Source organism: Stigmatopora argus, chromosome 3 (assembly GCF_051989625.1).
Source record: "Stigmatopora argus isolate UIUO_Sarg chromosome 3, RoL_Sarg_1.0, whole genome shotgun sequence".
Taxonomy (NCBI): Eukaryota; Metazoa; Chordata; class Actinopteri; order Syngnathiformes; family Syngnathidae; genus Stigmatopora; species Stigmatopora argus.
Genome location: NC_135389.1, coordinates 9,774,305 through 9,801,581, shown reverse-complemented (window position 1 = coordinate 9,801,581; position 27,277 = coordinate 9,774,305). Strand labels below are relative to the sequence as shown.

The following is a 27,277-nucleotide window of genomic DNA, read 5'->3' as shown; positions in this document are numbered from 1 at the left end:
TTACCGATGAATGCCATGAATATGCTTATTATAACACATGTTCTGAAAATGCAACTCAGATTAACATTGTCCTTATCGCACAGTTGGTGTGCACTCATGCCCCGTGAAAAGCACCAGAAAGAAGAGAAGAAGCGGGAGGCAGGATGTGGGGGAAATTACGCAGCACGATCTGGAATTATCGGCGTGTGGTCTTCATCTTGCTGTTGCCGCCACTGCTACTGCCTCTTCCTCTCGTTATCGCCAACAAGGTGAATGCGACATCACCATATGAGCAAATCATCTAGTTCCTAAAATGTCCACTAAAAGTCCCATGATAGTGATTATATACTATTGAATAAATCCTTTGTCATTCTTTATGCTCTTTAATCACTATTCCGAGATTTTTATATCTTGGACCTCAAGAGTCCTGTGCTCATTAGGCAACTTAGCAACAAGAAAAGGATCCCAAAACTACGAAGATGAAGTGAAATAAAAGTAGCCAGAAAGAAAACAAAATTGAATTGAATTGAATGCTTTTATTGTCATTATACAAGTATAATGAGATTTAAAGCCTCACCACACAATAACAACAACAAACAAACAGACAAATAAATAATCAATAAATAGTAACAATAACTAATAAATAAATAAATCATCAATAAATAAGTAATAAATAAATATGTCTTCAACATAAGTAGTTAAAACATAAATAAATGGAAAAGTGAAAAAATAACAACAACAAACAAACAGATAAATCATCAATAAATAATAATGGCAATAAAGTCATTCCCTTAAAGACTTAGCCGAACAGGAGGAATTGAAGAATTAGAATATAATATCAGCACAAGAAAAATAGGAAGCATTTTTAGATTTTAATTTAGAAACTAAGTACTCAATTTGACCAACATAAGTGGTTAGCATGTTGGACAAGTGGTCAGCACATCTGCTTCATGGCTCTGAGATCGAGGCCTCATTCCTTGATGGCTTTTGACTTTCCTGTGTGAAGGTTGCCTACCCCTGCCTGCATAGTTTTATTCCAGATACTCTGATTTCCTCTCTCGTCCCAAAAACATGCATTGTAGGCCGGTTGAACTCCCCAAATCAAGGGTGGGCAAACCAGTCCTCGAGGGCTGCTGTGGGTTTTTGTTCCAACCGATCCAGCACAGACAATTTAACCAATGACATTTCTGCAGAAAACAAGAAGCACCTAACTGCAATCCATTGATTGCACTTGTAGGACACCAGAGTGGTGAAAAGGTACCCTCTCTATAGGTTGGAATGAAAACCTGCACCCATAGTGGCCCTTTGTGGAATAGTTTGCCCATCCCTGGTCTAAATTGTCCCTAGCTATGAGTGTGTGGGTGAATCGTTTTTCGTCTCTTTGTGTTCTGCGATTGGCTGGCCACCAATTCAGGGTGTCGCCCCTCAGCCGATTGTTTACTGGGATAGGCTCCAGCATCCCCACGGCCATGGTGAGGATAAGTGGAGCAAACCATGAATGAAACATTAGAGTGAGAGAAAGACAAAAGGCTGTCAAAATTGTTGTCAACAAATGACAGAGAATCAGAAGCAGCACTACATCGACTGCATCAATAGACTAATAAGCCAATATCCAGCCATAATTTTTTGTAGAAGTCACATTTTTAATCGGCTTTTTACACATTAGGAGTCATGCTGTGCCTTTGTTCTTCTTCTGATGGCCATCTTCTGGACCACTGAGGTCATCCCGCTACCCATCACCGCCATGTTCCCCGGCATCCTTTTCCCCGCCTTGGGCATCATGACGTCATCACAGGTCAGTTCCAATTTAAGATCATAAAATAATTTTGAAACAATGTACATTAAACAGCATATAATATGTGAAATACACTAAACTGTCCTTGAATAACAATCACAAGTTATGCACTAATTTTTTTTGACCAACAAAAGTAAATTTTAAAAATCCCCATCGTTGTAGCAAGTGGTTATTTTGTGTTACTGGACTGTGTTCAGTACAGTATTCATGGATTAAAGTTTCCCATTGTATAACGGAAGCTCGTCAGGGGGTGGTAGAGGTCAGGCTATACATCTACTGGAAACCCCTCAGTTACCATTCCTTTCCCTACAGTGTATTTTTATGCTTAATTTTGCAGCACTGTTGCAATTGGTTTGCACCAGCACTTTTGATTATTACTGCACAAGTTATCATATATTATTTTTTTTAAAAGACATTTACAATGGGTGACCCGGCAGCTTGAGTGGTTAGCACGTCACCCTCACAGATCTGTGGTCTTGGGTTCAAATCCAGGTTGGTCCACCTGTGTGGAGTTTGGATTTTATCCCTAGGCCTGCGTGGGTTTTCTCGGGGTACTCCGGGTTTCCTCCCGCATTCCAAAGACATGCATGACATGCTGATTGGACAATCTAAATTGGCCCAACGTATGAGAGTTAGAGTGATACGTTGTCCATCGCCTCGTGCCCTCCCTGGCCACCGATTCAGGGTGTCCCCCACCTCTGGCCCGAAGTTAGCTGGGATAGGCTCCAGCACCCCCGCAACCCTAGTGAGGATAAAGCCGTTCAGAAAATGAATGAATTTACAATGAAAACTATTTTTTGTCAATGTGGATGTACCTTAAGTGAATTAAGCACCTCGAATACCACCTCGAGAATACCTAATTCAGTTGCAAAGTAATGCCTCCCGCATTGTAGGTCCATCATTTTGTGACAGATTGAAAGCCTAACAAGCCGCTATTCAAGTGGTTCTTCTTTTCCTTGTTCTTATGGACACTAACATTAACGTCCAACTCCACCGTTATTCGTCAGTTGGCTTGAAACTCAGTAGCTATGCAGCATGGGCCAGTATCCTTCGATCCTCAGGGGCATATTTTTAAATTGTTGTGTGTGTGTCAGGGGTGAATAATTAATTACGAACTTTTAGTTAGCTGTAGGTTTTGAGTCAGCTAGTGGGTTTGTACACTTTTCATTATGGCCTTCAGCCTGTAGTTTGCTGTTGCACATGCTTGTTTGTACAACAGGTGGCGATGGCATTCTTCAAGGACTTCCACTTCCTGTTGGTGGGTGTCAGCTGTCTGGCCACCTCCGTCCAAAAGTGGGGTCTCCATCGGAGGCTAGCCCTCATACTAGTAGCTGTAGTGGGCGTCAATCCGGCTCGGTTGACTCTAGGCTTCATGTCAGGATGTGGATTCCTGTCAATGTGGGTGAACAACACCTCTGCCGTTACCATGGTTATGCCCATCGCGGAGGCTGTCCTCTGTCAGATCCAAAGAGTCGAAGACTGGTCCAATGAGGGACCTGACCAGGGACACGAAAACCATGGCCTGCAACTGAGCGGTAAAATGAACAAAAGACGTAATATCTCATTGCAAAGTTTTAATTGAATACAAGCTTTGATCAAATACGTATTCAAATTTTGGTTAGGTCCAGAAAAAGACAATGCTGAACTAAAGTCTGTATGAAAAAACTGAAACAGAATACAATTCTAGGGAGAAGCATTTAATTTTTCAGTTGGGTGTTTGTACCCAAAGCGTGACCGGACGATTCGCCGAAAGACGTTTGGCCGACGGACGTTTGGCCGACCTTTCGGCGAATTGTCCGAGTACCGTTCAAAGTCCAAGGGGTTTTCATGACTTGTTTATTACGTGTATAAAGCAGCTAATGGTGATTAATTGGGAATAAAATTATGTGAAGGAGTGAAGAGTTACATAATTTCTAGTGTGCCGGTGCAGACTATTTAGAATGTGATTTGTCAAGTTTGATTATGTTGGAAAATGTGTACCAAATGTCATTCAATAACATGGAAATTGATTCATTAATTCCTTTTCTGAACGACTTAGGCTCACAAGAGTCGCGGGGGGTGCTGGAGCCTAGCCTATCCCAGCTAACTATGGGCACCAGGCAAGGGTTCGGTGGCCAGCCAAACATGAACATGGAATTTTTGCATCTGATACACCGCTTGATTTCAATCAAGAATACTGTTCTGGTTGTTATCGGTTGGCTGATGCACCTGATGACTCATTTTTCTGTTGATTGTCATAAAATCATATCCGAACATTGAAGCACTCTCACCTACTGTCTGTATGTGTCTGTTTTTCACATACAGAGGTGAATGTTAACACAGAGAATGAAACTGTGGGGTAAGTATGTTTTCTATTTATTTCTTATCAAGCTAAAATATCCAGAAGACACACACTAATCTCTCTTTGTTTCAGGGATACGCATAATCTTCCAGAAGGAACATTGTCATCATCATCATCATCAGCAGCAGCAGCATCATCATCAGGATCAGAAGAGGCAGATGTCACTCAGGTTAAAAAATGCAAATTATTGCATTGTTTTATTTGTTCCTTACACACATTTTCTAGGCCGCACAGACTTCACATTAAAAAGGGACACATTTCAAGTATACATCTTTACCAGTACGAGGGGCCCCTGTACATTTTTTAATGTTACGATAAAACCAAGAGTGATGGACGACCATTAGGATATTCATAGTAATTAAAACTTTAAAACATACCATTTAAGACATTTTGGAAGTTGTATTTTTTTATTTTAATGATGGCCTTTAACTGGCGTCCACTTGTACGAATGCATTCTTGAAATGTGCTGTTAAGATTTAATATTGACTGCTGCAATATCCCAGGTGAGATACAGTGAATTTTATACTGAATTCACCATGAGTACTAAAAAGGCAGCATTTCCTTGCTCAATGTCAGTCTTGTAGTGCTGCCACTTATTCTCGTCTAATATCGTCAAATATTCTTGCTTTTTTCAACAGTGATCAACAGCAGATTTAAACAATGCATTTGTAGAGGGGAATTTCATAATTGTGTGTCAAATTCATGTTTGAAAGTTCCAATTATACTACTATGACTGAAATATTTTTCTTCCATCACTCTTCACTTATTGATAGTTAAAATTTCACGTTTTTTGGGAGCCACCATGTATCTTTTCAGAGTAAGATCTTTCTTTCACACACAAAATGAAAGACAATATCTGGCTCAATGAGTCTTTTCAGGAATTGTTTCTTGAAACATTTTTTTGCAACTGATGATAAACATTCTAACCATGTTGTTCATTGAAATCGGCTTCAGCTGTCTTGTTGTCTTCAATGATCGCTGGCAGGTGGCGTGTATGACAGCGCCCGTTAAGGAACTGATGGTGGGCAAGGCCATGTGTATCGGCGTGGCCTACGCATCCAATATCGGCGGCATTTCCACTTTGCCAGGAACTTCCGTCAACCTCATCTTCTACGAGTATCTTCATCAGTGAGTCATCCATGTCGTCATACGTGTTAAACATTTTAATAATAGGATTAAAAATGGACTCATTTATAAAATGTCCCCCTATTCAAAATATGCTTTTATTGCATCATCGTCATCAATATGGAGGATTTACCCAGATTGCAACAGCATCAACTTCGGCAAATGGCTCGCATTGTGTCTTCCTATTAGCGTGCTATCATTGTTTCTTACTTGGGCATGGCTCTGCTGGCTCTTCATTGACACAGAGTAAGTCACATGTCTAGTATTATGATAATTGTGAGAGTTAGCAATCTGTCCAATGACTGTCACCGCACTTAGCTTCCGGTTGTTAGGACAATGTGATGGAGACCATTCCCAGAGGGAGAAAGCGACTAGGAAAATTATCCAAGAAGAGTACAGAGCACTTGGACCCATGAGGTGAGGACTCATTTGTTCAATTGTCTTGTGGTCTTTCAACATTACTATGACTGATTCATTCACAGTACCTGTTCATTTTAATCCAATTCTTTACTCTATTCATCTTTTCTTCACTTGAAGTAATGAAGCCGAGGAAAACTAGGAAAAAAAATATAAAATACAAACTTAGGACGAAAACGGGGGAGATGCACACATGAAAGGCAAACAGAACAATACATAGAAAATACTCGCAAACAGACGCAGAAAAACACAGGCTTTAAATACAGAGACCGGGCTTGATGACAATCACAAACACCTGGGTCACACAACCAATGGAGAGCCAAAAGAGACACAGCAGCTGAAACTCATAAAAATCACGTGGACAGGACCCACAAGGAAACACATCCAAGAAAGCAAAACCCCAACAAAACATGACACATCCGATCGAGCCATCCATAATACTGTGTATCATAATTTATTCCCAACTATAATGTCCTCAGTGGTCAAGAACAGTTCACCCTGGTGGTCTTCTGCCTTATGATCCTATTGTGGTTCACCCGAGCTCCGGGCTTCATTCCAGGATGGGCCTCCCTCATCCCTCAGTGAGTTGTAATGATTTGATTCATTTTATATGCTGAAAATGTATTGTTTAGAACATTGGCCTTTCTACACACAGTCACTCTGACTACATAACCGATGCCACCGTGGCTCTCGTCCTGGGAATTCTCTTTTTCTTGGTGCCCGCTTACGGACCCTCACGAAAATATGGTAAAAACGGAAAATCTAAAAATATTTAAAATGGGAAGGATGAATAATGAACATGACGTTGATGCGTTTTGTTCCAGAGAGCATGATCTCATGGGCGGAGTTCCAGGCATTTATGCCGTGGAAAGTGTCCCTCCTTGTGGGTGGAGGATTTGCTTTGGCCGAAGGTACTAAGGTGCGTAAAGAAAAGTTGTTGTGTTCAGTACTGCTTTAGCAACATCGTTTGGAATTTATAGGAAAGTTTGTCTGTCGAGTTTAATTCAACCTCAAATTGTCTTTCGTTATTGAAATGAATGGAAATGCCATGAATCTGCTTCATCACTGCCAAAAACAACATAAAAATTGTTTGCAAAAAAATTCTAAATAAGGGAAATAGTTTTCTGTACTATTCTACTTTATATAAACATGTATTGACAACAGCTGGCATTTTAAATTAACTTCAAAAGTCACACCAAAAGAGTTTCTGCCTATAGGTAAAGATTCAGAACTCATTTGTTCTCACCTTGCGCCCATGTTTTCAGCACTCATTGTCAAATAGATTTCATGTATTTAAAAGAAAATCATCAAAATGAACTTACAGCATCTTTACCATCCCATGTGCTTGTGTAGGAGTCTGGTTTGTCCCGGTGGGTGTCTGAACTTCTGTCCCCTCTGGGCAGTCTCCCTCCGCTGGCCACAGTGACTGTGGCATGCATCATCGTCACCATGGTAACCGAGCTGGCCAGCAACGCCACTACTATCACCATATTCCTGCCCATCCTTTCGCCACTGGTGGGCATGCACACACTCGCATGCATGGATTTACACACTAGTATTCACTTATCACATGATTTTTCAGTTATATATATGTACTGTGCATCATAATCGTTTTAAAAGACATTTATTACAATAAAAACGGAAATAAAATAATTCTGCATTCTCATGTCACAATTAATAGTAGTTTCAAGTATCATAGTGTACAGCCATCTAGTGGTTGACAGTGACTCCAAATTCTTTATGCAAGTATAGAAGGGGTCCACAATTCAACGTAATCTCAGATTCTGTTATGGAGTAGAGATGACTGGACAAAAAGTATTTCATTTTCTTCAAATTACATTTTTTTTCACCGCCACCACATGGTACACATCTTGTGTGGAGAAAGCAATTGGGAAGACACTTGGCTTGAAGCATTGACTCCAACCTGCAAATCTGTTTTGAAAAGCAAAGAAAATTAACACCAACAATAGTTTTACTGGAGAACTAACTCCAAGCTGTGCCATTGCCGCGGATATTTTTTCACATTATTTTGTTTTGGTTTTTTTGTTAGGATTTTTTTTGCTGTTAATAAAAGTAGCCTACTCACAGGATATAATTTCCGTCCATGTCTTCATGTTCCTTACTCTGCAGGCCGAAGGCATCCGTGTCAACCCACTGTCCGTGCTTATCCCAGCCACTTTATGTACATCATTCTCCTTCCTGCTGCCAGCATCCAATCCTCCAAATGCTGTGGTTTTCGCTTACGGATACTTCAGCATTGCAGACATGGTGAGATCAATCAATCAATCAATCAATTTATTTGGCAAGAAAAAGCACCAGGCTAAGGGCCATGTAACAAGATACAAGAAATGTGCACAAAACGCGGTGTAGTCACTGGTTCACGGCCAAAAAGTCATCCAGAGCCCGCTTGAACTTGGCGACCGTCGGCTTCTCGACCACACCCTGCGGAAGCCGGTTCCAAGGACCGGCGATGCGCACTGAAAAAGCAGCCTTCCGCCGATTCAACCGGAACCCGCGAGGGTACAGCTTCCACGGATGACCCCTCAGACCACGATCAGGTGCGGGCGTGAAGAAGAGGTCGCGGGGCACGCTGTAGATACCGTGGAGGATGTTGTAGGCCAGTATCAGGTCCCCTCGCAGACGCCTAGCCTCAAGGGTCGGCAGGTTGAGTCGCTGGCATCTTTCCTCGTAAGACATTAAGCTGAGGCCGCGGACCATCCTCGTTGCAAGCCTCTGGACCCGCTCCAGATGCTGGATGTCCTTGGCGAGGTACGGTGATGCGGCTTGGATCCCATACTCGAGAATGGGCCTCACCAGGGAAACATACAACGGAAGGAAGATGTCTGCTGTGATGACGGCAAAGGACCGGAACATTAGGAACAGTACTCCGCGAGCTTTGTTGGCTGCTTGGATGCATTGGGCCGTTGGTTTGAACGTGTCGTCGACAATGATGCCCAGATCTTTGCACCGTTGAGTTCGCTCCAGTTCGAGGCGTCCCGGTTCAAAGTCAAGAGGTGAATCAGGAGGAGCCCCAATAGCCAGATGACTGCATTTCGTGATATTGAGCCACAGGTCCCACAGGTTCGACCAACTCCACACATGATGAAGGCACCTACGCAGGTCCTCGTAGTCGCTCCGGGGAGCAACGAGCTTCACATCATCGGCGAAGAGGAGAACCCGCTGGGAGATGTGCACTGGCAGGTCGTTTACAAACACCACGAACAGCAGTGGTCCAAGCACGGAGCCTTGGGGGACACCGCTGGGGGCGTTGTGAGTCTCTGAAAGTATGCCGTTGACTTGTACTTGAAAGGTGCGGCCAGCCAAAAACGCATCAATCCACCTCACGACCGCTGGGTGAATCGCATACGCTTCCAACTTGCGGAGTAGCAAGCGATGGTTGACCGAGTCAAACGCTTTGGTGAAGTCCAGGAAGACCAGGTCGGCAATTTGTCGATCGTCCATTAATTGAGTGACCCATTCCTCCATCATCAGCAAGTTGGTGAGGCAGGATCTCTTGGACACGAATCCATGCTGACTATCGGAGATCGCCGCGATGCACCAAGTTACAATGTCACTCCACATTTAACACTTAAAAAAGCTATTGGGAAGTTACCATTTCCTTGTACTAAAGTGTACTGACTGGATTGTTATGCTTCTACTTTCTTTCTTTTTGACCTTTACTTTGACATCTATGATTTCCCTTGACTTCAGGTGAAGGCAGGTCTAGGGGCCAACGTGATAGGCCTTCCCATGGTGCTATTGGCGGTGAGCACGTGGGGTGTGCCTTTGTTCTCTCTGGATAGGCTCCCTGATTGGGTCCCCTGCTTCAATGCAACCACGCCCTAAAGACGGTGACAAACTCCACCCAAATATTCTTTAATGTGTGTTTTAATTGTCTTTTTTTAACATTTATATTCGTGCTTTGTTACTGTAATAAAATATGGGGGCAAAAAGAGTTATGGAATAAGAATGTTGTGTGAGTGTGAGAAATACATGAAAAGTCTGAAAGCTACTGACTTAAAAAGACAATTTCTATGATGAATCAATTTTTTTTTTTTTTGCTATTTTAACTCTATCCATGAAAATGGTTAAACAAAAACACTGGTTATTGAGTCCTGGTACAATTGCATTGAAAATTAAAAACACAAAGTTATCTTAAATGATGGATACATGTGTTTTACACTGAAAAAAACTTTTTGGATAAATTTTTTTATATGTTAATAGGTGTAGGTGGTCACACTACATTTTAGCCCTTTGCAGACGTTCTCATAGTTACACACTCAAAATACTTGGCACAAACTGACTGCTAGCGGCCACTGCGTCAAGACTAAACTGGACTGAACAGTGGCACAGTTGGTTAGTGATGTCATTGATAATAAAAGGTGCTTTAAAAATACAATTTTGCATTGCACGATTATCGTATCGATTCAAAATTCATCTGAATCAATCATTATACTTGTGTTTTTGGTGGAAATAATCACTAGGGCGCTGTTTCCCAGATCTAGTACCATAATCAAATCCCATATTGTGTTGTATACATCCTAGGTGTTTTGTTTTCTTCATTTAGAATCTTGGATTCAAGCAAGTTCGGACTAAAGCTGGTTTGCCCAAACAGATAATTATACATTGAAGGCCATATGTCGTTAAAAAATAAAACATGTTTATGTTAGTGCTGAATTAGGTTTCAGAAATGAATTAATTAATAAAATGATGAATGTATTTTTATGTCCAGTTTGATTAGTTTTAGATAAAAGTGATATACACCCCAAAAATCGCAATAACCGTCCATGTAGTATCGGGATTAATCGGTATCGTGGCCTGTGGATCGTGATACGCATTATGAGAGGCAATACACACCCCTATTTGACACCACATGTTTGTGTTTTTCTCGTTGTCAATGTATGCCTTATTGCGGTCAGAGTGATCTCTCTTCGCTTCTACAGAACCATCTTTGACTGCAGCCACAGGTTGCTCACCTGTGTGTCGGCGCGTTCGCTCATCTCCTTTCGCGTGCACGCGCCCCCATTCCGACAGTGTGCAGCTGCGTGAAGTAGGCAAATCAACAAAACTGACTTCCAGTCGGCGTAGCCAAGTCGTCTTCCGGATAAAAACAAGCCACTTCCTCGCGAATACAGTTTGCGCCACGTCGACTCAAGAAAAGAGAAATAACAATCGCTTGAGTTGACGCACCAGCCATGCTGGACCCGTCCTCCAGCGAAGACAGCGTTGGGGATTCCGACCCGGAAGTTGCCCGGGAGCCCGCTGGGAAACCAGACGGCTCCTCCGCGGGCAAGCCGGGAGCGGAGAACCGAGCGGACGGCCAAAAGCGACAGCAGGCTCCGCTGTTCAAGCGCCGACAGCCCTCCGCCGGGCAACTTGCTCACCACCACCGTCAGGGTAGTTCAACAGGTGAAGAAGAGGAAAGACGAGAACGTGATCGACTACAGCGGGAAGAAGAGGAACACAAAGTCAAATTGCAGATTTATGTCTTCGTCCTGAGGTGCATCGCTTACCCGTTCAACGCCAAGCAGCCCACGGACATGACTCGGCGGCAGCAGAAGGTGAGTTGGCCCCGTCGCCGCACCTGATACCCCGGGAGTGACTTCGTAGTGAAGTCCAAACAAAGCTCCTTTGAAAAACTGTCGCTCTCTGGAATTAACATACATTTAAGGTAAACATATGTTTATCTCATCTTGTTACTATTAGAAAAGCTAAAATAATTTGTCATAATAGTCACCCAACACAAGTTAATATATTAGTGTATCTATATCTATATCTATATCTATATCTATATCTATATCTATATCTATATCTATATCTATATCTATATATATATATATATATATTATATATATTATATATATATAATAACAATGTGGCATAATGCAAGATTTTGGCTGTAAAACGTTGTGCTTTTTTGGTCTCAAAAATCTCAGGGCGGATGAGTGGTTAGTGTGTCGGCCTCACAATTCTGGGGTCCCGGGTTCAAATCCAAGTCGGTCCATCTGTGGGGAGTTTGCATGTTCTCCCCGGGCCTGTGTGGGTTTTCTCTGGGTACTCTGGTTTCCTCCCACATTCCAAAAACATGCATGTAGGCTGATTGGACACTCTGAATTGCCCCTAGGTATGAGTGTGTGTGTGTGTGTGTGTGTGTGTGTGTGTGTGTGTGTGTGTGTGAGAATGGTTGTGAATGGTTGTCCGTCTCCTTGTGCCCTGCGATCGACTGGCCACCGATTTAGGGTGTCCCTGGCCTGAAGTCAGGTGGTCAACTCATATTGTCAACATTTGCTATTTATTTAATCTAGTGCCAATTGTCATACTGTAAAAAAAACTCAAAAGTTGAGGTAAGTTACTGATTTTCCTAGATTTTTTTTTAAAACAAATATCACGAAATAACCCACAATATAAAAATGTTGATGTAAATGTTCAGACGTCAGTGTAAATCCAGCCCTCTCCTTTCGCTTATCTTAAGAATTGACATGAATGGGAATATTTTTCTATACTATGTTATTTTTAAGTGCAAGTGTAAAAGAAGAGTTCAGAGTTAAATCCTGTAAAGTTAAAAATATATTTTATTTTACTCTAAATACACTGTTACTTGTTGCCCTAACATCCACAAGCAGTCTCCTATGGGTTACACGTATTGGCTCCTTCATGGTTTCTCCACACGTGAATGCACTGATTGGTGCATGCAGTTGCTCCAGACGTAATAGAAGCCATGTTGTTGTCACAGCGTCCCGCCGGGAAGTCGTTAATGAGCCTCACACACCGCCTGATTTCAATATGCAGACGAGTTTCCCGCTTGGACGAATGTGCAACACAGACGGCACGCGTGGGAGTTTTTATGTGCGCACCCGCAGAATTCAATTAATGAGACAGACCCTTGACCCAGCAGGAGGGAATCACTCTGGATCGATTGTTGGCATGATGACGAGTCTTGGATGGAGGCCACCTGGGGCCCCATTTTGGATTTATTTCCACCAGGCAGTCCTTTCTCTAATGTTTGGAAATGTTGCTAGTTAAATTGTGATCCATAATGGTGGTGTGATAACGAGTGCAATGACACCAATCAGTTCACCAAGCCTAAGAAAGTTGACAAAGATGGCCAGGAAGAGTCACATCAACCAAACCATAATTGGGAAAGGAGTCATTCAAACTTGGTCGCACACCAAAGAACGACAATTTATTTCACATCTTAATATCTGAACATTTAAATATGTAAACTACACTTCAATCACATTTGTAAATGAATGGCTTCTGGTTTTTGAAATGTTAATTAACCAATCTACAGTGATAAAACAACAAAAATGCAATAACTGTATTAACCATCAGTGTTCAGCATTCACTTTAAAGATATCTGGCGCCATCTAGCATGGTGAATGGGTATAATGTCTAGACCAGGGGTGGGGAACCTATGGCTCGGGAGCCATATGTGGCTCTTCTGATGGGTGCATGTGGCTTTTTGCTAACCTGTAAGGTAAAATATGTAATTAAACCGCTGGTGACAGAGGTAAGTCCCGAATGCACCAATAGGAGCGTCACGTCGGCACTATGGCGCTGACATTACCTCTAACTTCAATCATCTTTTTGTTTTTCATTAGACTTTTCTGCATGCATATTTTCATTGATTAGCAACTACATAAGTGTTTTTAAAAAATCATTTAGTACTTTAAAAGTGGTAAAATGACCCCCAAAAAATCACATCTCATTTTCACATTTTTACTCTTAAATTCTGAGTATGGCATTGGAGCAATATCATTTTAAAATGGGAATTGTTTTTGGCTCTCTGTGTTAAAATGGTCCCCGACCCCTGGTCTAGACCCTGAATATAAGACGACCGACACTTTTTCAGTCTTATTTCAATGCAAAATAACCACTGTCTTATATTCGGGCCAATACGGTACTTTTCAAGAGCAAATCAGCCAGCTTCCGTCAACCAACGACCGCAGGCAAGCGATACCTCATGCAGCATTTGCCATCAGCAAATGCATATGTTTGGCTACAAAGTAGCGACTTCATACATCTACCACAGCCTGCCACAAAAGGAAAGACCTGGCTGTAGAGATATTGTGTTGTTGCTCGTGGGGGCCATCTGCTACCCTATGCAATATTACACAAAGTCCGTATTAGATAAAACACATATGAAGCCGACAGAAGATGGATTTCAGCGAAAGGGGTTATTATTTATTTACTGCTACCCCCAGAAGTAACAATACAAATTTAGCGGATCCTTGGTTGAGGCCTGCCAGCGATGCTTTGTTGATGCTCACAGCTGCACAGTTACTAGACAAAGCTCAAATAATATAAAATACATGAACAAGCAAGAGTTTGTGTATTTGGAAGATAGGGGGCTGTAACATGTCATTGATGGTTAAGTCAATGAATAAGTTGCAGAAAGTCCTTTTTAAAGTTCAACCAATGAATTGTTGCTGCTGCGATAAAGAAAAAAGAATTTGTTTCTGTAACTCTGGGATTCACTAAATTATTCTCAGGCTATGTAGTACATATTTTCAGCTCGTATTTTCAACTTCAAACAAATCAAAATGAGTACACAGTCCCTTTTAGGGTTTGTTGTTATAGTGTGGCACCGACCTGTGATCGAGGATAATCGCAGTTACAGATGCACTTCACTTGCTATTTGAGATGCAGAATGGCCAGTCATACAAGATCGACATACTAATTCAGGGGTAGGGAACCTATGGCTCGGGAGCCACATGTGGCTCTTTTGATGATTGCATATGGCTCTGAGCTAAAATATGGAAACCGGTGGTGAGAGAGCTGCGTCCCGAATGCACCAATAGGAACGTCACATCGGCACTGTGGCATTGACTTTTTTTTTCATTAGAGTCTTCTGCATCTATTCTCTCATTGATACTCATTGATATTCATTGATTAGCAACAGCGTAAAAATGTTGTCAAAAGAATTCAAAGACTTTTTGTACTTTAAAAGTGGTAAAATGACTAAAAGATTGGCACATTTTCATGTAGTTTGACTTTTAAATTGTGAGTATGGCTCTCGAGGAATAAAATTTGAAAATAGTAATTGTTTATGGCTCTCTCTTTCAAAAAGGTTCCTGACCCCTGTACTAATTGATTCTTTTCCCCCACATTTGTTCCGTTGTTGGTTTCAAAACCTATTTTTGTCTTTTCAATAAATCCCGAGGGGAAATGCCCACTTGCTGCTTGTCATGTGGTGGTGATGTATTGGTCTTTTTGTGGCATTTCTCTGTAGCCTGATAGAAACCCTCGTCCTCCTCCAACTCCACTTGTGGTGGCCCACGCAGCCCCCCACCCCCCAGTCGACGCCTGGCGTTTACTTCCCCTGGCAGCTGTTTATTATTCTGAGCAGTTCAGCGACAACCCAAATACCGCTTATAGACGTTTGTGCTGAGACTTGACAATACTTGTACAGGTCTCGGGAGGAAGGTTTGACTTGATTAATTTGCTTTGCTTTGAGGACGGCGACCAAGCCGCATATTTTTGTCATTTAGTTTGTCCATATGTGAATACGCCTGTATGTTTGGTTGGTTGTGATCCCTTGATTCTCTTTTTGCAGTGGGTTTAAAACAAACTACATCTTCCTCCCATCTTCCTCAAGGAAGTGGGAATATTTGTAGGTCGGATTGCAAAGGAGCGCAACCTCTGCGGTCCATTATCTTCTGGGATTTTGATTAATCAAATTAAAACTTTCCACATCATTGCCTGGGAATTTTCCCCAATTGAGGTTGATTTAACAAAATGACTGGCAGCTATTTGCTCACATATCCTCTCATATGGAATGGAATGGAACCAAACATACCGAAACAGAGTTGGCACTTCTTTTTCATGGGAAAAAGGATTTTGATTGTATAATCTTTTCTATTGAGAATTAAAATATGTATTGTTTTCTCCCAATACACCCAATATTATAAATTTGTTATGGAATCCATCTCAACTTAATCACAAATTCATTAATAACCAAGAATTAGCCGCACTGTTGTGAAATGGTTAGGGTTAAATATGTGGGGGAAATAATGCATGTCGGATTGGTCCGACATTATTAGTTGTTAGGCTCCAAGACAACTTTTTTTTACCCTTCTGATAAAAAAAAATGTAAATAAAAGATGTTAGAAATTGAACATTAAGACAAAAATTATTTTGATTTGTGACAATATATTCGCAAGTCCCCCTGTAAGATCTAGTGTGATTGTTTTTTATTTTATTTTTACTTTTTGTGTGTGAACATTATTGTGTGTTTGATTTAGTTGACTTTGTCACGCCGGCCCACGTTGAAATAGCATCTGTGTTCCGTACCTTTTTAAAAACAACCCCCATGTTGGAAATATTGCCTCCCACACCTTGTCATGTGCTTGTCTTCCCAACATTAATGTTGAAATCCTGTATGATGCCAAGAAAAAAAACATCTAAGCACCTAAAGCAAATACATTTGCACTGTACACTCCTCAAGCACTAACAAGGAAACATTCTTGAAAACCTCAATGACTGCGCCCTAAGACACTGGCATTGTTGAATGAGTGAACAACTTTCCACGATAACGCACTCGTAACGGAACAAACACATTTAAATTAACTTGGATTAATTCATACAGACACACTCAAACATACGTTTAATGTAACTTTACACAAAACTGAATTCTAATTTTGATTAAAAAAAATTTACCTTCATTTTCTGGGTTAGCTGTTTGCTACGCCTCCACCCTCACGTTCGCTATCGATGGGCTGTTTGCTGTTGTATTCCCTTCAAAATATTCCGAAAATGATGCACACAAATGTCCTCACAATAGGATAACGCACGACCACTTGCCAACGAGAAGTAGTCTTGAGCGATCGCGGGAGCTAGCAGGCTAGGGAAGTAATAACAGCCTACCCACGTATTGATTGTGGGGGGGTAATGAAGTTTTATTCTGAGAAAGGGTGCCATTGCCCATCGTTGTTGTGTGCACGAGTATACTTCATTACCCAGAAAGCCCTCTTTTTGCCCGCGCATGTGCGTTGTGCATTTTCTGGTCCATGCGTAGGAAAAACTCGTCTGAATAAATTGTTCAGTGCTCGTAGATATCTGTTATACACGAAAGAGATGCAGCAATAAAAGACAGTGCTCTACAATGATAAACAGCCTCTCATGTCATGGCCACCTGCCTTTTTCGCATCTCGAATTTTTTCTCGTATCTAGGGTGAATTATTTGATCGAAATTTTCATCGTATCTCGAGCATCTCGTAGGTAGAGTTGCTCGTAGGTCGAGGTACCACTGTATTAGTACAGTGCGATATACTTGCCACTATTTTGGCCGCAAAAGTGTGGGCAGCTGTAACCTTCTTGAGGCAGCTCAGAATTTGCCACAAAATTGTGACGGCTATGATGGAGCATTTTAAGTTCTGTAAACAATGCAATGTATAATTTTACTACAAGTATGTGTAATAGTACAGACGCTCCCCTACTTACGAACATTCGACGTACGAACAACGGTACATACGAACATGTCTGCAAATTGCGTTTGTCGAAAAATGTTCGTAAGTTCGATTTTGTATTGCGCCCCTTTTTCCGGGAGCGTCTGTACTACAACTACGTGGGAAAATCCATGTTATACTTACTGTATATCTGACAAAAAATCCTCTTGGTTATTGCCCCTCGACATTAGTTGTTACTCTTTTGCAATCGGCTGGCCACCGATTCAGGTGGGATAGGTTCCAGCACCCTCTGCGACCCTTGTGAGGAAAAGCGGTTCAGAAAATGAATGAATGATTACAGACGCTCCCCTACTTACGAACGAGTTGGGTTCCGAGCGATTGTTCATAAGTTGAATTTGTTTGTAAGTTGATTCAGTGCTATATTTTGTATTATAATTTATGTTTAAGGCCTATATAAGTATATTGAAGGTTTATATAAGTGCATTTGTATGTTTAAGGCTTGTATAAGTAACACGCATTGGTTTGTACTGAAAAAAACATTTAATAAAATGGAGAGAATATGTACAGTACTGTATAGAGAGAGAGAGAGAGAGATTTATGTATTAGAAACTGGCCGAAAGAAGCGATCTAACGACAATTGCACAGTTTTCTTCTTTTTTTCATCATAAATGATGCGGTAGCACTGTATGGCATCATTCAATTGATTTGCAAACTTTGTGCAACGTTCAATATTTGGGTCCTGCTGCTCGATCTTTCTGTTTATAAATGGTACTGACGGTCGAACGATTCAAGTTGTATGCCCGTGAAACGCTCACCACTCTCACGCGCATCAAGCTTCGTTATTATTGCCACTCGTTTCAAATGAAATGGCTTGCCTCTTCCTTGCAACTCCCTCAATAGAAGCATTTCGCTTTTTACCAACCATATTCAATAATGGATGCACAAGATATTTAATGATACAAATGAAAAAGGTTCTTTGCCCACTGGAGATACGTTCACGCACTTCCGCATTGCAACGAAGAAGGTAGATGCTGGGTGAGCTGAGCCCTCACAGCGCCAGGCGTATTAGCGGCGGAAAGAAGCACTACTCGGAAAAAAATACAAAATTGGACTTCCGAACATTTTTCGACTTAAACGCAATTTGCAGACATGTTCGTATGTATCGTTGTTCGTAAGTTGAATGTTCGTAAGTAGGGGAGCGTCTGTAAATCCCAACTTGAATTTAGTGCATCCCAAATAATCATTTACTAAAAGTTTTTTTTGACATTGTTAAGAATTTCTTTGTGTCCTACGGGCGCACGTCTGCCGAAAACTTTGCGTCTCTGTCAAAATTCATACATCAGGCAGGCATAGATGTGTGGAAATGAGAAGCCTGTTTTACACGTTAAAAATGTGCCTCAATATATCAACTGTACAAGCTTTAGACAGCGTATTTGCGTTCCTGATGCTCCGAATGAGCTATTTACATTCTTAGTCGTCTTACTGTTAGCTCTTCGAAGCTTCAAAGTCTATGTTTTGTGTTTGTACATAGGGTTAATTCCGCATATTTAACACAGTCTTTGGTGACGGAGCTACATTGTCTTCAGGGTTTGTCACGGCTGCTTCTGCTCTCTGCTGATAAAACACCCACGAACTCATACACACTTTGCCATCTGCAAGTTTATGATGCGTAGCCTCATGCAGAGGATGCGAGTCTGCCTCCCAGTTAGTAAAATTCTATATCAAACCGGAAGTGTTATGAATGATGAATGAGGGGGAGACTCCAGAGATTTTATTGGTGTAAAAAATAAAATGTAAAAGAAGAGCTTTACTTTCACATTTAATCCATGCAGTGGTATGTCAAATGAATTTCCTACATTTTATTTTTAAATGACACATAGCAAAAGGCTTTGTGCCAACTGTCTTTCACATGCAGGTTATGTACGTATGCATACTAGGACTTGCCTGTTGCTTAAAATATTGCAGATTTTCACATAGTTTGTGACGACCACTGATGAGATAAGCCGAACGTCAGTCACATAATAGATATACCATACATGAGCTGACAACTGGAGACATTGTTGTGAGCCTGTAGATTAAGGTTGGCTTGTTATTGTTGCTTAGTAAGGCCATGTGTGGTCCAGGTGCAGTTGCTGATATAATTTATCTACCTTTATAAAAACATTCATCACAGTATGATTAGTCTTTTCTTTTCTTCTGCTAGTCTTTCCTTGTTTTATTTCCCTTTTTTTCTCATTAGACTGTTTTGAAATGTAAAAGTCAGAGGGGCTTTGAACAAATCCCATTGTGGCAATGAGACACCCCCGAAACCCCAGATTTTGCTGTTGGCCAGAAAACTACATTTGTTTCCGAGCTACGTCACTGGTGTGCTGCAGCTTTGCACACTATGTACAAGAGTACATAGTTTAGTTCCATTACTGTCATAGCCAGCGTTTTAGCTTTTTTTTCCTCCAAGAAAATTGTTAATACTTGTGTAGAAAATTGGAACAAAATGACCACTGCCAATGTAAGCCTCTATTTTCTTCCAACCAGAATTGGTGTGAATTGAACACATAGAAGCAAGTAGATGCAAATGTTAAGTATTCTATTTTGTTCTTTTAATCTGAATTTTCCCTAAGACAGCTGTGGCAAAGTTAAAAATGATGTGTGGCGAATGTTGTTTTAATGGGCTAAACCACAGTAAAATATACTGGTGTTAGATGGTTAGCGTAATTCTGTCACTTACACGGCTGGAGTGGATCAATGTTTTGTACTGAAATGCATTAAAAGAACAATCTGATTTTTTTTTGTGATTTTTTTTTTTTACTTTGTGGAAAGCTATTCTCTGCTCAGGGATTCTACATATACTGTTTTAATGTTTAGATTGTTGTGATGGTGCTCTGAGGGTTAAATTCTAATAATAGACTTCTGACCCCACACAATTGATTAAATGACAGCGGCGTGTGTGGGAGGCATGTTCCCATTTTTATAATTCTGTGATGCTCAAGCAGAGCTGTCATCTATGCTTTGTTCGATTCTTTTTCAAACTCATTGCCGCCTTTCTTAGCTCCCCATTCTCTTCTCCTACTTCTCACTGTCATTCAAAGGGGTTCTTTTCTTTTTTTGTTCCCATTAGAAAGAACATGCTTGTGCAGCAGGGTTATAACCACCAGGTCGCAACGATGAATCATGCTTCCTGCTTTCATAAGTGACCTGGGTTCTTGCTATGTCTGTCACGTTCATTGTCAAAGTCAGCCATTTTTCCTTTTTGTGTGCCAACAATGCCAGGGAAGAGCTGTTGAAGTCAAAGGCCTCCATCTCTTGACCTCTGACATGGATTTACTGTCTCTCTAACCGTATATTGCCATTATTTTTAAAGCATTTTGACTGATCTTTCTGTAACAATATAAGAAGCGAAATTAGAGTATTTTCCGTTTTTATGTCACAAAAACTTTTTCCGTCATTTTGACATTGAAGGATTTGGGGGTTAGTCAGCCTTAGAGACAACATTCAAGGGGGTGTGACCGAGAGTGCTTATGGCTGCGAGGGAGTATGTGTATGTGCATTTGTTTATGCTGCTAGGCTTTAATTTAAGATGTTCCTTCCACTCAAAGGAGGTGATCTGTTATCGTGGACACTTAGCATTGGCGAGCACGCCATCACACATCGATACACATCAGCAACATGAGACTGAGACTAATGACATGTTTACGTGTGTGTGCGTGGTTGTGCGTCAGCATTGTAGAAGCTATCTGGAATTGAATCAAGCTAGAAAACCTTTGGTTTTTAGTTTTTACCCTATATCAGGGGTGTCAGACTCGGGTTGGTTCGCGGGCCGTTTTAACGTCAATTTGTTTTCACGTGGGCCGGACCATTTTAGATATAATATTTAGATTATTTTTTTAATAATTGGATTAAAAGAACTCGATTAAAAGCCCTGAATATTCCGTTTTTTATAGATCTAAAACAATGTTTATTTTACCTTTTTTAAATATATTTTTAGATTTTACAAAATGATTTTTGAACTAAAACACTTTGAAATTGATTAAAAAATTACAATTATTGATTTAAAAGGGGGAAAATCGGGAAATGTAATATACATCTATACTCTTCATTTTAATTTGATCCTAAAACAGAAAGTCGGCACTCATGAATTACTTTCCCGGGCCACACAAAATGATGCGGCGGGCCAGATTTGGCCCCCAGGCCGCCACTTTGACACAGTGCCCTAAATGATTAAAATTACTGTCATTTTCAGTCTATAAAATGCTACCTTCAATCGCAATCCGAGCCCTGAGGCGTTTTTAAGTGGCATATTTTTGGATATTTGGAGAAAATCAGCTAAATATATCAAATAAAAATATATCTCACATATTTTGCTCCACGGCCTGGCACATTTGCACTTGAAGGAGGTCGCCATGACATCCGTGATGGTTTTCTCTCTCCATTCTTGAAGCCTATAGTTGGGGTGTTTGGGCAGTACGCATTCTCCATGTCAGTCTACGGGCAGGAACCTGAACGTGGCGCCGAGTGGGTAAAAATTGTGAGAAATAGAAAGGCAAGCGACCCCCCTCAAAATTTATCTTTGATATAAAAAAAATCTGCCTCAATCTAAATCCAAAGTTTGTACAAGGTAAAATCGAGCAGTTTCAAATGGGGTATCAATGTGAACTCCTCCTCTCTGGAGCCAGAGGAGCCAGATCCTGTGGCCAATGTCCGGTAATGGATGATTAATCAATCTACTGAACTACTGTAGATTAGTATCAGTCTTTTTAGCAGTGTTTTTCCTATATTGATATTGTACTTAAGCAAGAGTCTTTAACGTCCCTTTTCACTGTTCTAACATTTTATAGACTGTTTTCCTAATTTTCAGACATAAAAAAAACATTTTATTGCATTGATGCGGCCCACCTAGATAAGAAATAGTCTCATCTTGCTTCATGATTCCCGGGGGTGATTCAACACCCCCACCTGCATCTTTTTTATCGTCCAGATAGTCTCATGATAGACCCCCTGAGACAAATCCATGTTTATTTCTGTATTTCTTTCTCACCTGGAAAGAGGCAAAAAACACAGAATCTTGCATCAAATAGAGAAGAAATATTCCTATCTGAAGAGTAGAGAAATTAGATTAAATTTGACTTCTTTCCCAAGAGATAGAGTTCCCAGGTATTTTAATTAAAAATTAAAAACCTACCACTTCGATAGCAGGGTTGAGCAATTCTCATAGATGATATAAATCTGTGTACACCTTTTTAAGATATAGAAAATGCGACTCCAGAGAAAAATGAGGATAAAATTGGCCACACCATGAGAAAGCCAAAGTTAATAGCTTGCTGTCAAGTAGGCCCTTTGAAAATTAGATGCATTTTTTTAGGTTCATGGGGCTGTGCGAGGTCTGATTTCCCTATGAGGGCATGGTAACCCCACTATGTTTGGTAAGCTAAATTCACGGTGATATTTGCTCAAGCTCTTAAATGGGGGAAGTGGCAAGCCATTCCAGGCTCCAAAAGGTGTCTCGGTCATTGTTTTTCCAGGTCCAAAAACCTCAGGATTAAGGGAAAAAAACATCCCCTGCCGTAGTTCTTAATATAGTTTTAAGCATGTTTTTTTTGTGTTTAGAAAATTAAAAAACTTCCTTGAAAAAGCCAGTGAAGGTTTGGAAAAGGTTCACAGCTGCAAAACCATGGTATCACTTATTTTCATAGTGCCATACTTTGACTCCACAGCAACAACAAGAGAAGAATGTTTTCATTTTCGTGGCTGATGGTGGCTCATGCATATGCATCATCGAGCAGCCTCATACCTGCAGGACCCCGCAGATTTATGACAATTATTTTCTTTTCCCCTTTTGTAAATATGTATTTTATGCACTGCTTGCAGCCAGTACTTTATTGCTGGAAATTTATGCATGCGTGTACAAGTGTGAGGGGGAGCCGGGCCAAGTGATAGATGATAGTCGAGTAAGAATCCACCACATGGCTGCTCTGAATCAACACCCAGAAAGAGCATTAGTCTTCATGTATGTCATTTTGATGTTCAATATGTATCACTAGACTTAAAAAAAAAAAAAAAAACTATACGTTGCTTCGCAACAACACACTTCCTCCACTTCCAATCAAAGGTGTCCAAGGAAAATAGTATGTAATGTTATTTTACATAGACCATGACAGAGTTATAACTTATCTTTACCAAATCAACTTTCCTTATTAAAATTCATGTTTTTAATGAAATAAAAAGCACTCTATTCAGGAAAAAGACCTCTGTATTTATTAACTATTGTTGTGCTTGGGTTTCAGGTGAACAGGCAGCAGCTCCAAGCAATCAAGGACCGTTTCCAGGCATTTCTCAATGGGGAAACTCAAATTATGGCTGACGAAGCCTTCTGCAATGCCGTGAGGAGTTACTATGAGGTAAGACCACATCCCTTTTCCTTTCTTTTTTGCCCACCTACTAGCTTTTCCAAACCATGTTGGATCAGATTGTTGCCGTATAATTTTCTTCCCCCAGATAACCTTGGAATTTTGTTCCATGAACCCAGAGCAGCTGCTTCCTAAAGTCGCATACCACACTGCACATAGGGAACTAACTACATGCTCTACAGCAGGGGTGGTCAAGTCCGGTCCTCGAGATACACTATCCAGTCTGTTTTCCATATCACCCTCCTCTACCACACCTGAATCAAATGATCAACTCATCAGCGAGCTGTCCAGAAGCTCCATACCGAAGCCGATTATTTGATTCAGGTGTGTTGGTGGAGGGAGACATGGAAAACAGACTTTCGAGGACCGGACTTGCCACAATATTTTTGTTTTTCTTCATTTTTTAACTCTGGCGTCTACATATTGTTACATTTTGACTAATGTTGGGCCAGAGTATCAATATCTGTTATACAAGTGTGGCCTATATGACTCCACCACTATCTGCAGCCAAGTGAACACACACACATACATATTGCTTGGAGGTGCGCTTCATTTGCGTGCCCGACACTTAAAACTGGGTGAAATGTGGCATGAAGCTGGCCTAATGGTAGACAGAATTGATGGCAGTAGTAAACCCCTCCTCATTCCGACAATCCGAAATAGAGCTCAGAGCGAAAAAGCCATGGAAGGCGTGATAAATAGATGGAAAATGGCAGAGATCGGCCACGGAGTAGTCACTTCCTGTCCTTTATTTGAAACATACATTCTATGCCTGTAGACACAGTATCATAATTTCGGTTTCGAATTTGCATATAGAAAATCATCTATCAAAAGCCTTTTTTCTATTGTTCTTGAAAGCCAGAATATACAATTGTATTCGAGAAATACTGTTGCCTTTAGGAACCCCTAGACTTAATTTCCTGTTGAAACAACTCATATGTTAACTAGATCTTCATCGTGCATAAGCTTGTGTAGAGGCTCTGCACATATACCGTATTTTCACGACTATTTGGCGCATCGTATTTTACGCCGCAGTGTCAGTAACGAGTGCTATTTCTGTATTTTAGACACACAAAGCACGCACCATTTCATTAGACGCATATATATTATATATGGATGAACATTGAAACGCAATAGCGCTGGCTACCGGAAGCAGCTTATTTCCGGGTTCCGGTGCACAGTGACTGCTGGGAAATATAGTTCTTGCGCGCAACACCTACACGCTAAAAACACACTTTAAAAAGGCAACGGAAGCAAAACTGAGTTCGGTTGTACTTTATTTAGACATTTTACAACTTACTCACGTCATCATCACCCACAAATCCATCAAAGTCCTCATTTTCTGTGTCCGAATTAAACAATTGCCCAGATGAGTCTTCCAAAACGCTGGGTCCCGCGGTTGTAGTTCTTAAGCCTCCGGGAATGACGGCAAGCTCCGAGTTATTATATATAATATATATACATAGTTCACAGTCTAGCTTTGAATGCTCTGTTGACGCCAACATTTAGCGGCAGGATTTCTTTTGTAAATACAGCCGAAATGACGGCCAGCACCAAATTAGTGTGGTCGCCATCATGCTAACTGTATTGAAGAACTGGGTGTATTAAGAACTCTATATCCCAGCAGTCACTGCGCAGTACTTTATCCACGGGAAAATAGTAGAGTCGGGGGCTGGTTTCCGTAGTTGTCCTATCGACTGATTTATTTTATTTTATCGTGATAACAATGTTAGTATTGGTCCATATACAAAGCTTTGGATTATACGGCGCCCTGTCTATTTTGGATAATTTTTTTGACTTTTATGCGCGCCTTATAGTCGTGAAAATACGGTAGTTCTGTGCCTAATCCACGTAGGAGCCCGGTTTACCCAAATTTTGAACCTCTATCCTACCTGGGCGCTCTATCCAAAACTTAACTTTCCTGACCTAATACTTGGGTTGGTCAACAATGGCAAAACAGTGTTGTTGGGGGCAAAAAAATGTGAGAAAAAATAATAGTCTTCTTTAGAAATAAGCACTTTGGAGAGACCTTTTAGCTCCCACCACAACCCCCAAATGGGTTAACAGTGATATTTAAGTGTGGAACCCCCTGTGCTGTAGCAGTAATTTAATGTTGTATACAGCAGGAGTCCTGCCTGCTCCTCAGGTGTTTGACATTTGCTGATACCAGAGGGGAGAAATCTCTGTCTTTCTGTCTGTCTTCGTCTCTTTCCGTCTGTCTTCGTCTCTTTCTGTCTCCCTCTCCATCCATCTCCCCATACAAAGTCTCTTTCCTCTGATAAATAGTTGTTGGTTGGTTAGAGAGTGGTTCAGTTAGTCAATTCATAGATTTTAAGATACTTTAAATGTGTTTGTTACATTAGATTGACAGTTGGCTTTTATAAGTTTTTGATTAGGTAATCAGGCTTACAAGACTTTTTTTTAATTTAATTTTATTTGATTGTTTTTTTTTTGGCTTGTGCATGTTTAGTTTGATGTATTTTTACATTTGCTTTTTGGTTACTCGGCACAATTTGCTCTGATGACTATAACTGATCTAACCTATACAGTTGTACCTCGTCATACGACATGCTCGTCTTACGACGGAAATTTCAATCGAATAATTCGCCCGAGATACAATCAAAATTTCGGGATGTGACCAAGCCAGGTGGCCATGGCACTGTCTTTTTTGCATTTCTTTCGTGTATAAAATATATCTACAAGCACTGGGCGGACTTTGCATTTCCACAACCGCTTTTTTCCCCCACGTTGGTCTACATTTACATACCAGGTAAACAATACTATGGATCGGCAGAGTTCTACAAAGAAAAGGCGACCGTTGACAATGGACATGAAACGCGAAATAATTGAAAAATATGAAAGTGGGGTACGTGTTACCGAGCTCGCTTGGCAATACGAGAGGAATCCGTCAACTATATCCACCATCCTTAAGCAGAAGGACGCAATTAAGGAGAAGAGGTATTCCAAGGGACTAACTATAATTTCCCACCGGCGCAGTGACATTCACGACGAGATGGAGAACCTTCTTTTATTGTGGATAAAAGAAAAACAATTAGCAGGAGATAGCGTGACCGAGTCAACCATATGTGAAAAAGCCAGCGGAATTTACATGGATTTGATAACAACAAAAGGAGAGCGTTCAACAACTTCAGAACCCTTTAAAGCAGGTGTCTCAAACCGATTCCGCCGAGGGCCGCAGTGGGTCTTGGTTTTTGTTCCAACCGATCCAGTGCCGACATTTTAACCAATCAGGTGTCTTCTAAAATAAGTAGCACCTGGCTGCAATCAACTGATTAACTGATTACACTTGCAAAAGGTATCCTCTTGTTGAGTTGGAATGAAAACCTGCACCCACTGCGGCCCTTTGAGGACCGGTTTGAGACCACTGCTTTAAAGCGAGTCATGGCTGGTTCGAAAAATTTAAAAAAAGATCTGGAGTACACTCGGTAATCCGACACGGGGAAGCTGCGAGTTCCAATTCGAAAGCCGCAGTGGAATTTATCAAGAAAGTTACATCCCGCAGCAAGTTTTCAACTGTGATGAAACTGGTCTTTTTTGGAAAAAGATGCCCAGGCGGACATTCATCGTGGCAGAGGAGAAGGCATTACCGGGACACAAACCTATGAAGGACTGCTTAATAATAATAATAATCGGACATAGGCCATGTCGTCATTATCACAACACAAAAAGCCTACTTGTCATCACACGCAGAAACTGCGTGTGACGAAATTGATGGTGCTTCTCCATAAGCTACGTTTAATCGGCAAAAGACCTAAATAAGTGTAAGTTACGGACTTGTAATTTGTCATTC

General features: G+C 41.0%; 2 protein-coding genes across 2 annotated transcripts in view; both read left to right on the top strand.

Moving 5' to 3' along the window:
• Positions 1-143: 143 nt before the first annotated feature.
• slc13a1 (solute carrier family 13 member 1) lies at positions 144-9,612 on the top strand. Its single transcript, XM_077597481.1, has 14 exons — positions 144-248; positions 1,646-1,774; positions 2,994-3,309; positions 4,079-4,112; positions 4,188-4,284; positions 5,101-5,243; positions 5,367-5,486; positions 5,559-5,657; positions 6,137-6,238; positions 6,313-6,404; positions 6,482-6,576; positions 7,011-7,172; positions 7,788-7,925; positions 9,369-9,612. Exons 1-14 carry the CDS (start codon positions 144-146, stop codon positions 9,501-9,503), a joined length of 1,767 nt encoding a protein of 588 aa, XP_077453607.1. The 3' UTR covers positions 9,504-9,612.
• A 999-nt stretch (positions 9,613-10,611) lies between these two features.
• cadps2 (Ca++-dependent secretion activator 2) overlaps positions 10,612-27,277 on the top strand; it is a 90,856-nt gene continuing 74,190 nt past the window's right edge. The window contains exons 1-2 of the mRNA XM_077595662.1: positions 10,612-11,218; positions 23,344-23,457. Of these exons, the coding sequence (XP_077451788.1) occupies positions 10,853-11,218; positions 23,344-23,457 (480 nt within the window). The 5' untranslated portion in view covers positions 10,612-10,852. The remainder of the gene's footprint in view (positions 11,219-23,343; positions 23,458-27,277) is intronic.